At 37.7% G+C, this 13,476-nt stretch overlaps 1 protein-coding gene across 1 annotated transcript in view; it reads right to left on the bottom strand.

The window, feature by feature from the left end:
* The window catches only part of LOC124605277 (serine/arginine repetitive matrix protein 2), a 268,096-nt gene that overhangs the window by 65,446 nt on the left and 189,174 nt on the right, over positions 1 to 13,476 (bottom strand). The window contains exons 6-7 of the mRNA XM_047136851.1: positions 6,135 to 6,269; positions 5,357 to 5,486 (exon numbers count right to left, since the gene is read on the bottom strand). Coding sequence (XP_046992807.1) covers positions 5,357 to 5,486; positions 6,135 to 6,269 — 265 coding nt within the window. The remainder of the gene's footprint in view (positions 1 to 5,356; positions 5,487 to 6,134; positions 6,270 to 13,476) is intronic.

Genomic DNA, 13,476 nt, shown 5'->3' on the forward strand with positions numbered 1-13,476 from the left:
ACCACTGGTGATCGTCGAGGGGACACTGAATAGTGCACGGTACATCCAAACCGTCATCGAACCCATCGTTCTACCATTCCTAGACCGGCAAGGGAACTTGCTGTTCCAACAGGACAATGCACGTCCGCATGTATCCCGTGCCACCCAACGTGCTCTGCAAGGTGTAAGTCAACTACCCTGGCCAGCAAGATCTCCGGATCTGTCCCCCATTGAGCATGTTTGCGACTGGATGAAGCGTCGTCTCACGCGGTCTGCACGTCCAGCACGAACGCTGGTCCAACTGAGGCGCCAGGTGGAAATGGCATGGCAAGCCGTTCCACAGGACTACATCCAGCATCTCTACGATCGTCTCCATGGGAGAATAGCAGCCTGCATTGCTGCGAAAGGTGGATATACACTGTACTAGTGCCGCCATTGTGCATGCTCTGTTGCCTGTGTCTATGTGCCTGTGGTTCTGTCAGTGTGATCATGTGATGTATCTGACCCCAGGAATGTGTCAATAAAGTTTCCCCTTCCTGGGACAATGAATTCACGGTGTTCTTATTTCAATTTCCAGGAGTGTAGTATTCCAAGAAAGTTAACGTGTTCTGTACCATGTCCAACAACACAGTCTATGGCTTCTTCATTGAGAGAACTGTGAATGGTATCAGCTACCTCGATATGCTGCAGTTATGGCTAAAGCCACAACGTGAAACTCACAGCAGAGGCCTCATCTTTCAACAACATGGCACACCTCCACATTTCCACAATTGTGTACAAGATTACCTGAATGATGCTTTGCCACATTGCTGGATAGGCCATCCTGTGGCTGCTGACCTGCTGCTACACCAGTAGACATCATGTTGTTGTTGTCTTCAGTCCTCAGACTGGTTTGATGCAGCTATCCATGCTACTCTATCCTGTGCAAGTTTCTTCATCTCCCAGTACTTACTGCAACCTACATCCTTCTGAATCTGCTTAGTGTATTCATCTCTTGGTCTCCCTCTACGATTTTTACCCTCCACGTTACCCTCCAATGCTAAACTTGTGATCCCTTGATGCCTCAGAACATGTCCTACCAACTGGTCCCTTCTTCTCGTCAAGTTGTGCCACAAACTTCTCTTCTCCCCAACCCTATTCAATACCTCCTCATTAGTTACATGATCTACCCACCTAATCTTCAACACTCTTCTGTAGCACCACATTGCGAAAGCTTCTATTGTGTTCTTGTCCAAACTATTTATTGTCCATGTTTCACTACCATACATGGCTACACTCCATACAAATACTTTCAGAAATGACTTCCTGACACTTAAATCTATACTCGATGTTAACAAATTTCTCTTCTTCTGAAACGCTATCCTTGCCACTGCCAGTCTACATTTTATATCCTCTCTACTTCGACTATCATCAGTTATTTTGCTCCCCAAATAGCAAAACTACTTTACTATTTTAAGTGTCTCATTTCCTAATCTAATTCCCTCAGCTTCACCCGACTTAATTCGACTACATTCTACTATCCTCGTTTTGCTTTTGTTGATGTTCATCTTATATCCTCCTTTCAAGACACTGTCGATTCCGTTCAACTGCTCTTCCAAGTCCTTTGCTGTCTCTGACAGAATTACAATGTCGTCGGCGAACCTCAAAGTTTTTATTTCTTCTCCATGGATTTTAATACCCACTCCGAATTTTTCTTTTGTTTCCTTTACTGCTTGCTCAATATACAGATTGAATAGCATCGGGGACAGGCTACAACCCTGTCTCACTCCCTTCCCAACCGCTGCTTCCCTTTCATGCCCCTCGACTCTTATAACTGCTGTCTGGTATCTGTACAAATTGTAAATATCCTTTCACTCCCTGTATTTTACCCCTGCCACCTTTAGAATTTGAAAGAGAGTATTCCAGTCAACATTGTCAAAAGCTTTATCTAAGTCTACAAATGCTAGAAATGTAGGTTTGCCTTTCCTTAATCTATTTTCTAAGATAAATCGTAGGGTCAGTATTACCTCACGTGTTCCAACATTTCTGTGGAATCCAAACTGATCTTCGCCGAGGTCGGCTTCTACCAGTTTTTCCATTCGTCTGTAAAGAATTCACGTTAGTATTTTGCAGCTGTGACTTATTAAACTGATAGTTCGGTAATTTTCACATCTGTCAACACCTGCTTTCTTTGGGATTGGAATTATTATATTCTTCTTGAAGTCTGAGGGTATTTTGCCTGTCTCATACATCTTGCTCACCAGATGGTAGAGTTTTGTCAGGACTGGCTCTCCCAAGGCTGTCAGTAGTTCCAATGGAATGTTGTCTACTCCCAGGGCCTTGTTTCAACTCAGGTCTTTCAGAGTTCTGTCAAACTCTTCACGCAGTATCTTGTCTCCCATTTCATCTTCATCTACATTCTCTTCAATTTCCATAATATTGTCCTCAAGTACATCGCGCTTGTATAGACCCTCTAGGTCTTACAATTTAAAACCTGGTTCCTAAATCTCTGTCTTGCCATTATATAATCTATCTGATACCTTCTAGTATCTCCAGGATTCTTCCATGTATACAACCTTCTTTCATGATTCTTGAACCAAGTGTTAGCTATGATTAAGTTATGCTCTGTGCAAAATTCTACCAGACGGCTTCCTCTTTCATTTTTCTCCCCCAATTCATATTCACCTACTACGTTTCCTTCTCTCCCTTTTCCTACTCTCGAATTCCAGTCACCCATGACTATTAAATTTTCGTCTCCCTTCACTACCTGAATAATTTCTTTTATCTCATCATACATTTCATCAATTTCTTCATCATCTGCAGAGCTAGTTGGCATATAAACTTGTACTACTGTAGTAGGCATGGGCTTCGTGTCTATCTTGGCCACAATAATGCGTCACTATGCTGTTTGTAGTAGCTTACCCACATTCCTATTTTCCTATTCATTATTAAACCTACTCCTGCATTACCCCTATTTGATTTTGTATTTATAACCCTGTATTCACCTGACCAGAAGTCTTGTTCCTCCTGCCACCGAACTTCACTAATTCCCAATATATCTAACTTCAACCTATCCATTTCCCTTTTTAAATTTTCTAACCTACCTGCCCGATTAAGGGATCTGACATTCCACGCTCCGATCCGTAGAACCCCAGTTTTCTTTCTCCTGATAACGACATCCTCCTGAGTAGTCCCCGCCCGGAGATCCGAATGGGGGACTATTTTACCTCCGGAATATTTTACCCAAGAGGACGCCATCATCATTTAACCATACAGTAAAGCTGCATGCCCTCGGGAAAAATTACGGCTGTAGTTTCCCCTTCCTTTCAGCCGTTCACAGTACCAGCACAGCAAGGCCGTTTTGGTTAGTGTTGCAAGGCCAGATCAGTCAATCATCCAGACTGTTGCCCCTGCAACTACTGAAAAGGCTGCTGCCCCTCTTCAGGAACCACACGTTTGTCTGGCCTCTCAACAGATACCCCTCCGTTGTGGTTGCACCTATGGTATGGCCATCTGTATCGCTGAGGCACGTAAGCCTCCCCACCAATGGCAAAGTCCATGGTTCATGGGGAAGTTTACATCAACGATTGCTTTTATCTTCTACTTCTACCACAGAATCTCAAAGACTTGCAACCCCATATCACAGCAGCTATTCTTACCATCACTCCTGATATGCTGAGTCAGGATTAAGCAGAAGTGGATTGCCTATTAGAGTGTGCCATGTGATAAGAAGTGGACATTATACTTGAGAGTGTGTCTTCCACATACTGTATCAACTGTTAGCAGCAATCCATCGAACTGGATTATGAACTTGGCTCGAATGGATCCATTGCAACATTAAAAGGAAGGTAATGTTGCAAAATTTAAGCTATCATAACAACTGTTAGTGTATCCAATTCCTTATTGGCCAACATATACTGTGTAATAATGAGATTCGATCCCAAGCAACATATATGAGGGTTGGAACTTAAATAGTGGCAACTATTTATTCACGACCAATACAAAAGAGTTACATGTTTGCACATGTTACTGTCCTTCAAAGTAGTCACCAGCATTGTGTAGAACCTGTTGCCAGTGATGTGGAAGACACAGTATACCGTTGGCAGACCCTGTTCTGCTGATGGTGCTTATGGAGCGGTCTACTGCCTGTCGAATCTCTGGAACAATTCTGAAGCAAATGCCACAAAGTGGTTCCTTTATCGTCGGAATCAAATCAAAGTCACAAGGTCTTAAGTCCAGAGAGTATGGTGGATGGTACAGTAGTTCCCAGTCCCATCAACTGAACAACGTAGCCACAGCTTGCGCTGTATGCGGCCACGCATGGTCATGGAAAATGATGGGCGGGTTACGCAGAAAGTGTCGCTGCTTCTTTCGCAAAGCTAGTCACAAGTGACGCTTCAAAAATGAACAGTAATACTTTGCACTGATGGTCTGCCGTGGAAGAACTTAATGCATTAGGATAACACCATTACAGTCACACAATATAGTGACACTATCACATTAGACCACTCGCTCACAAGTGACTGCGTTTCCCTCGATTGTGCGCACACCGGTGACGTGGGACGGACAAGTCCATTTGTTCGGAGGTAAGGTACGTATGTCAACAACATGTGCTATTAGCGACAATAGTAGATTCCATTGCATAGTGTCTCCACAGCAGTGTTGCCACTATTTAAGTTCCAACTTACATATTTATATGATCACTTTAATGAATTATCTTTCAGTTATTTTTCATTTTCATTCAATTAAACTGAAGATGACATGAGCTACAGAAACTTATTCAGGACCAAATTTCTATGTTTCTATCACCTGAATTGTCATTTTAGCGCACGCAAAAAAGGCTGCTGTCTTACTTCTCCTTCAAATTCTTGAACCTGCAAGGCATCCTCCAGTATAAAAAGCCTTGCGCTTTAAACTATAAATGAGCTGCAGTTTAAAAAAAAGCGCTTTTAAGCAAATAAATATTCCAACTTTGTTTAAATTGTGTGATTAAATTAAGATAACAAGAAGGATATTGAACATGAAAGTGTAAAAGTAGTTAGACATTAGATTTATCATAAGATTAGTTCATGTATAAAGATAAACACTTCCCAAACAAGAGTTGGCACTGTGCCCCAAAATAATCTCCGACAAGATAATGAGGTCTTAATTCTTTGGAATTAGGTGGAAGGAAGTTCTGCTGGAATAAAACTACATATGAAACATCAAAATGTCAAATAGAGGGGAACATACTACCAAAAGTTAGTAACCTCAAATATGGTAGACCATTTTCTGAACTGGGTAAGTTTTACACGTGGTCTCCAAATTGTGTGCCTGTGAGGTGCAACCACATCACATACATACATATATATTTATATATAAAACGTACATTCAATCATACAAACAAAAGTTTTATTACCTCTAATGCAAGATGTTTCTCTTTGACTTGAATTTCAGATTTATCAGTGGGTTTAGATTGCTGTTCACGTGCCTTATCTTTCTTCTTCTGTTGTTGCTGCTGCTGCTTTTTATCGCTCAAAGCTGAACCACTGAAAAAAAAAAAAAAGTGATAAATTCTAAGTATATTACCACAAAGGATTTTGGGTTACAACAGCAAAAACAAGCATACTGATAAAAGTGAACAACAGCAAAAACTAGCATATTATGTCTCAGACCCTCAGGTGCAATGAGGAAACACGTACTACTATAGCATGTTAGTAGTCTTTTCAGTGGCAGTAATACACAGAATTTCCACTGTAACTGCAACTCTGAAGAAGTCCTGAAGACCATCTACAATATTTTAAATTATATGCACACACTAATTTATAACAGAAGGCTGATTAAACTGTTCATAAACCTTAATACTTGATTTTTGTGTGTGTGTGTGTGTGTGTGTGTGTGTGTGCGCGCGCGCGTGCCTGCATGCATGGGCTCTCTTGCACATGCCTTATAAAATCTAATCTAGGCATATAGCAGATAGGCAAACAATTAACTATACACTTTTAGTATGCACCTCGTCAGATCAGTTTTTTAAACTGAAGGCAAATGTCAACCAGCCGTTGCTGCTCCTGAAGTGCTGCAATGTTGACACACAACCAGCTTAAGATACAAAATGTCAGTAAGACAAGAGATTTAATGATGACACTGATCTTCAGATATGCAAATGGCATGGCTGATTATAAAAATCACCTCCTTACCTGCTGGAGTCTTCTTCACTTGATGACGATGAATCTGATGAGGATGACGATGATCTTCGTTTCTTGTGGCGATTTTTCTCCTTCTTTTTGTCCTTCCCAGTTTGCTTCTTCTTTGAATGCTTCGGTGATTCTGATCTATTCAACACACAAATTACAAACAAAGTAAATATCACGACTACATGGGTCCATCAAAAATACAACGCAGTGCAAGCTTGGTTTCTTATGAATGATGCAATGAATGGTTTGATCCGTAATCTTGAAGAAGAAGAAGAAGAAGAAGAAGAAGAAGAAGCTATTTGTCAATGTTTAACAGGAAGTAATGTTTTAAGTTATATTCTGTTTCAGTCTCCATAATGTAAAGTACATATTTGAAAAACTGCAGACACTACAGAAAAATTAAGATTTCAGTTGTCTTTCTATAGACAAAACAATACACTAATATATACGATTAAAAGTACTTCACTCATAAGTTTTAAGTGTACAGAAGCTGCTGATTTCATCTTAAGAATACATTTGTATACCAAGATGAATACTCGATGTATTCTCTTTCCCAGTAACATAAAAAAGAGTATCAATAACAAACTGTCCTCCATGTAGATCACACTGCAACTACTGAATAGTCAACATTGTTTTCTTTAATGAAAATAAGAGAAAGATATCTTTCACCTATAGATGATTGATGGTTGATGCGCAGATCCATATATGAGATCAAGAAAATTTCTCGTGTGTTAAATGTATCGATGCCCTGCCCATAAATAAGATTCTTATTTCTGTTTGTTGTTTACATCTTGGAATTCCCATTACTGTAATGTTCTAAGTCGAAAAGTATTGCCATTGAGCTGCACTAAATATTCACAAAATCGTCTTACTAAAGTCCAAATTACACAAATAATTAGGTGTTAACTATAGATCTGGTCACCATTGGGCCTACTAATAACCATACCTCAATGAAAAACATGCCACTTTGCCTGCCACTGAAGACTAAATACATTAAATATATCGCACTGTTGAATGACGGTTCCAATACTGTATCAAAAAGGATTTCGCTTGAGAAAACTATACAACTGTTAGAAAGAATTGCTGACCATTACTTACACTCAAGAGGTGAAATAGTTTGCACTGCTGATATAAAAGTGCTTTTATATGTATTATCAGCAATACTAAATATTTTAACTCATGAAATTAGACTTCTATATTTTGCTCATTGTAAGTGCTGGTGAAACTGATTCATATGCCCTATTTAAAGAATGTTAAAGAAGTTTATGTGTGAGAAAGCTCTATTGCCTATTAACAGACTAATTTAACCATTATGAAATGGCGAGTAAAAACTCTTCTATGAATAGATGAGATGACGACAAATAATTGTGAAGACATTAATCAAACAGATCTACACAACCTTAGAAGATGCAATTCAGTATCTAAATTTCCAGATTGCTGGAAATTATACTTGAAAATTCAATGTTGATTCTCGTCTGACACACTCAAACTTCAAGCAAATTGCGAATTTTTACAGATCTCCATTACAGGACCAAATTTATTTAATTATTTTTATTAATTAAGCATATTACAAAGACCTGAGCTGAATGGTACACATACACTATGCTTGCAGTACTTATGACAGCAGTTGCACATTATCTTACAGTATCCACTATGACTAGAATATATATGAGGCACTTAACTGAACTTGGTAAGTAGAGCTGCAATGAAATAATTATGACCTAAAATTGCAAACAAACAGCATAGTGTAGACAGTATAGCATAGGACATTTACGCAATATTAAACTGTTTTATATTTGCCACGAAGGTACATTAAACATTTAAAAGTTTCTGTTTATCACAATTGTGACAGCATAACAAAAGGCATGCTGAGTGACTGTAATGTCCAAAATTAAAAATTCAACCAACACTAGCACAAATACTTAACACAATGTGCACAAAGATACTATAACATTGTGATAGTATTAATAATTGAAAATATTATTAATTATTTTAAACCCAGTTTGCTGAACTATCCCTCATGGCTGCAATAGTTAAGAAAACATCCTACAATACAAATAATTTAGGGCAATGGTCTTTAGATCTAACAGTTCAAATAGCAATTGGGCCCCACATCCATCTTGGAGGGTATACATACTCCCATTTAGGTAAGCACTAGAAAAGGATATTGATATAACAAATCCAAAGAAACTGTTCTAAAATACATCATATATCTTTACCCATAATTCACCTGAATGGAGCACATGAGGCAGTATCTTCTAAAAATAAATTTAAAAACTAGGTACAAATACACCTGCACAAATTCAACTGAAAATACATATATGATTTCTCAACAAATGATCAAAGTCGTTTAATATCAAAAAGTTAATCTCTTGGCCACGATATTCACATTTTTCAACTTTCAGACAATACGAGCCAGTTATGAGGCAAAGCCTTCAACTGAACCCAAAGGATTTCATCTTCCAGATTTTTCATTAAGAGAGAAATAATAATGATTTTGTGACCAATTAATGGTTTTAAAAACTGAAATCATAAATGGGCTGGCAAAATCAAATTGTGCAAGACACTAAGCACCACCCACCTAGGAAATAAAGGGATAACAAAAACCATCACACCTTTTTTATGACATGAGGAAGCTTTAAAAGATAAAAGAAGTCTGAATTATATTTACAAGAATTAACAAGAGCTAGTTAAGTGTACTGCACAATGCAAATCACAAAGCAGCCACAAATAATAAATACAATTTTAAGTAAATCACCTCAAGCTTCAATATATCATTCATGTTAACACATTAAATGAAAGAATGAACAAAAAGTAATTACAATTACAGATGACAGTTCTAGGGGTATTACACTAGTTAACTAAATGTGACAATGTGAGAACAAACATGTACAATGCTGTAACTTATGCTGCACTTTGCTGCTCCTGCTTTAGTCCTGCTAGTCCTTTATATTCCAATGTGACATTGGCGGGGGAAAAAAAAAGCTTTGTAATGCAAAGAAAATAGTATTCTGTGGTTATTCAAGCATAGCTTGAAACCTTTCTTCTACATTTGGAATTTGATCCCTTTCCTTTGCCTCAGTCCATAGTCCCATCCAACTATTAGCCAAAATTTACAAACACACGATTCGCACTGCTTTCTTTCCTACTTTCAGTGGAAGGGGGATCAGAATTGTTGCAGAGTGTGAGAAAAAAACTCTAGAAAGTACTAGAATTGCCCAGAGTGATGTAATACAAAGGGGTTAAGCTCTGTTTTGTTTCTGCAGTGATACCAATGGGAAGGAGATTCTGAGCATTGTTTGAATTTGAATAGACATTCTAGAATGACAGAATTGTTGTTACTGAGCTAAAATATTGTCTGTCAAACACTGATAACTGCTTATGCAGATACAGCACTCCGTTAGAATTTTAAAACCTCTGGCAACTGAGAACTAGACAGTTCACAAAGACAAACTAGCCATTTAACAAAGTTGATGCAAACATTTCAAAATTGGATTTATGAAAACACACATTTTGAGTTTTGTTGAAATTCTTCTTTTTGCTGTGAATATACTCAAGCCCCAGTAACTGGTTATTTCCTTAAGTTATAGTCACTCCAACTAGAGAACCAGAAGTTTTTCTATTACCAATTTGGGCTTCCGACATCACAGAACCTCTCTACAACAAGCCAGTTTTTTTATTTCCTCCTTTAACTCTCACAAACTCTGTCTACATAATTTGCAGTTGTGCCACATATAAAATCTCTAACTTAATATAAACAACAGGGTGTTTATAAATGAATATCGGGGTTTTAATGCTTTATAATATTTATCTTATTAAACTTACAGGTATAAATGATATGTCAAATGAAAGAGCAACTCAAACAGTTTTACCAAGAACCTTATAAGTGTTCAATGTGAGCACCATTTGTCACATGGCACACATCAAGTCTATAGCAAGGGGGACCAATGACAGGGCTTGCTTTGCATGGCCTCCACGTTCACACGACTTAACGCCATGCGACTTTTTCCTTTGGGGCTTCATCAAGGATCATGTGTAGGTGCCTCTACTACCAGGAGACCTCCCTGAATTAAGAAACCAGATTGAAACAGCTGTTGCTACAATCACTGAAGAAACACTTATCAACGTTTGGGAAGAACTCGGCTATAGACTTGATGTGCGCCAAGTGACAAATGGTGCTCACACTGAACATTTATAAGGTTCATGGTAAAAGTGTTTGAGTTGCTCTTTCATTTGACGTATCATTTTAACTGCAAGTTTAATGTAATAAATATTATAAAGCGTTAAACCCCAATATTCATTTATAAACACCCTGTATTTCATTGGTTTCCCTACAGAGCAGGCACAGGGTACCAAAAGTTAACAATAAAAAAGCTGACAGACCAAGATTATTCAAACGGTCACAGGTTACCAGGCCAATAGCTGTCTTTTTTCTGTGAGCTTATTGCTGTACAAAATGTGATGGCAAACATATCCATGAATGCCCTTGCATGCAGAAACTGAAAGACAGATAAAGCCAACAAAGTCAGCTTTATAATGCATTTACCTTTCCACAATACACAAAAGAGTAAGTGAACTAAAACTATAAGGGAAGTTTTCAATGAGAGGCTCCAGATAGATATGTTATAACTTGTTTCTGAATATTCTTTGACCTGTCCACTAACAGCGTGTAGTCAAGAGCTAGTTTCTTCTATCAAGATTGTTGTCAAGCAGTTACCATCAACCTCTCTCAAAGTAGGACTAAGTTGTAAAAGATATAGTTGATGCTTAAGCATGAAAGCATGCCAGCTACAGCCTCAAATCTTGATATGTCTGAAGGATATGATTTCTGTTGTATTCATTACAATGGGAATGTTGAAACATATTGCATAAACATTTTACTAAAATGCACTGGGAAGTCATACAAGAAAAAATAATTCTCTCTAATCAAACAGGTCATAAGAATTAGCAGTTCGTGACGGACATCTAGCATTGGCCCTTTGAATGAGACAACGGGTACTATTTATACTAATACCAGTACTATTTAAGAATACAGCTCTACTGTGGATGTGGGCAATAAATTTAACTAGCTGTCGGAAGAGAATGGAACACTCATTTGATAAATCATTTACAAGAACGAAGAGAGGCACTTATTACAATGCAAATTATTTTGTGAATTAAATTTGTCTGCTATTATAAAACATTCCTAACAGACTATGTAATGTTCCTTACAAAACAAATTAATCATATATAGATCACAATGAAGCCAATGGATTTAATGTTTGAAAAATATACTCTTGCCTACAAACATTCATCTTCGCACACAGAGACAAGAATATACATGAAGGAGTACAGCACACATTTGAGAACTTCAGTTATTCTTTTCCTCAAAGGCATCATCCATATAATCAACCAACATGATTTTGTTAGATACAATTAAGTGCAAGTGAGAATATAGATAAGATATTACTACTGCTAACTGACAAGATGTTTGCAGCAAACTCTCAAAATCCATAAACCTCATAAAGAGAGATCTGAGTGTAACTTATGTCAAATATGCACGTAACTTGTGTAAAATATTTCTTTATATGTAGAGCATATAGTGGAAGGGTAAATTAGGGTCTGCTGGAAGTGTAATTTTTACCACAACAAGCAAATAAATTCAGGGGAAGGGAGAGGTGAAAGACTAGGTCATCCTTACACCACACCATTTTCTCTCTATCACTAGTAAGAACAAACAGTCTTGTAAAACGTTACCAGATGTAATGTCTGAAATGAGTCCAAAAGAACACAACTGGCAACTTACAAAAATACGTTATGTATTATGGCAAGAAGTAGACCTAATGTGCTTGCCATAGCAAAGTGACCCACATTTGTGATCATTATATATTAACAATGGATGTCAAAAACTTAAACAAATAATCGTTATTTTAATATAGGGAAAGCAAGGAATTGGGGGTCCACATCAAATTCTAGTCAAATACATACCAAGTAAGATGATAAAGGATAGCAAAATCTTCTGCTGATTTAATAGCAACCTCCAGGGACAGTGAAATACTGAACATTCAGTTCAAAAGAGGACTGAGAGATTAACAGCAAATACAAATGCATTTCATCCATCTGCATGAAAAACTGTGTCAAACTTATCTCTGCAGCCAAACTTTCATAAAAGACCTCAGAAATACAGAAAATTCCAGGTCAGTCAAATATCACCCAATTGGCCAAAAACTTCTCAACAATGACTGACTGATCAAACTATAGCAAAAAACAAAAGTATGTATGTCAAGTTAAATAAGAATATTATGCTTACAATTCACAAAAATAAGTTGACACTCTGTGTGTTGAATGACAGGAGCAACTGTAAATGGGAAATGGCTTTATGGATACTCCCGTCAGACACCTCACCTCACCTAGTGTCAATTTAGTTTGCTCAAATAGTAGTGACCATTGTATGTTGTTTGACTGCCGTGCAACAAGAGATAAAAAATAGCAACCCTGATCTGAAAAGCAGTAATAACTGTAGGCATGAAATAAGATAGAAAGCTCTAATATTGCTTTAAATGTGAGTATACCACAGAAATGGTTCCTTCAATTGTAAACAGTTATCCTCATTCTCTTGCAGAGTGAACAGATCCAAGTACAAAGCGAAGACTACAGGAAGTCACACCTGTAAGAATTTGGCATGCATTTCCACACTCGTGTGGACGCATGGGCTCAGAAAACATTGATGTACTAAGTGGCAGAATATTGCACTCTCAGGCTAGTGATGGTCGATCCTGCTTAACAGTAATAGTCACAAACATAGACCACATTACTGTGACAGCCACTGCCTTGCAACCAGTGCTGCTGGATGGCACAGTGGACAAATGTTAAATGGGGCATTTTAGAGCACTACCGAACAGCATGCAGCATGAAGTCTACATATTAAGGGCAGTTATATGTATCCTAGTTCAATTTGGAATATTCACATATGTTAATGTTTATATAAACTAATTCTCTGTTCATACTTAGGTCGTGTGCACCACTCAGAAAGAAAACAAGGTTTAGCATGCAACTCCAATAATGGTTAAAGGCAACAAAAAGCCGCCTAAGTGATGGATTGTTATTTGTTTAACATATCACACTTTTTTAGAGTAATTATGGGTTAACAAAGACAAATCCTATAATAAAGTAGTTTTTTGCAGAAATATTCTCTCCCCGATGTTATTCAATCTTTATATTGAGCAAGCAGTAAAGGAAACAAAAGAAAAATTTGGAGTGGGTATTAGAATCCATGGAGAAGAAATAAAAACTTTGAGTTTCGCCAATGACATTGTAATTCTGTCAGAGACAGCAAAGGACTTGGAAGAGTAGTTGAACGGAATGG

The sequence above is a fragment of the Schistocerca americana genome, chromosome 1 (assembly GCF_021461395.2).
Source record: "Schistocerca americana isolate TAMUIC-IGC-003095 chromosome 1, iqSchAmer2.1, whole genome shotgun sequence".
Taxonomy (NCBI): domain Eukaryota; kingdom Metazoa; phylum Arthropoda; class Insecta; order Orthoptera; family Acrididae; genus Schistocerca; species Schistocerca americana.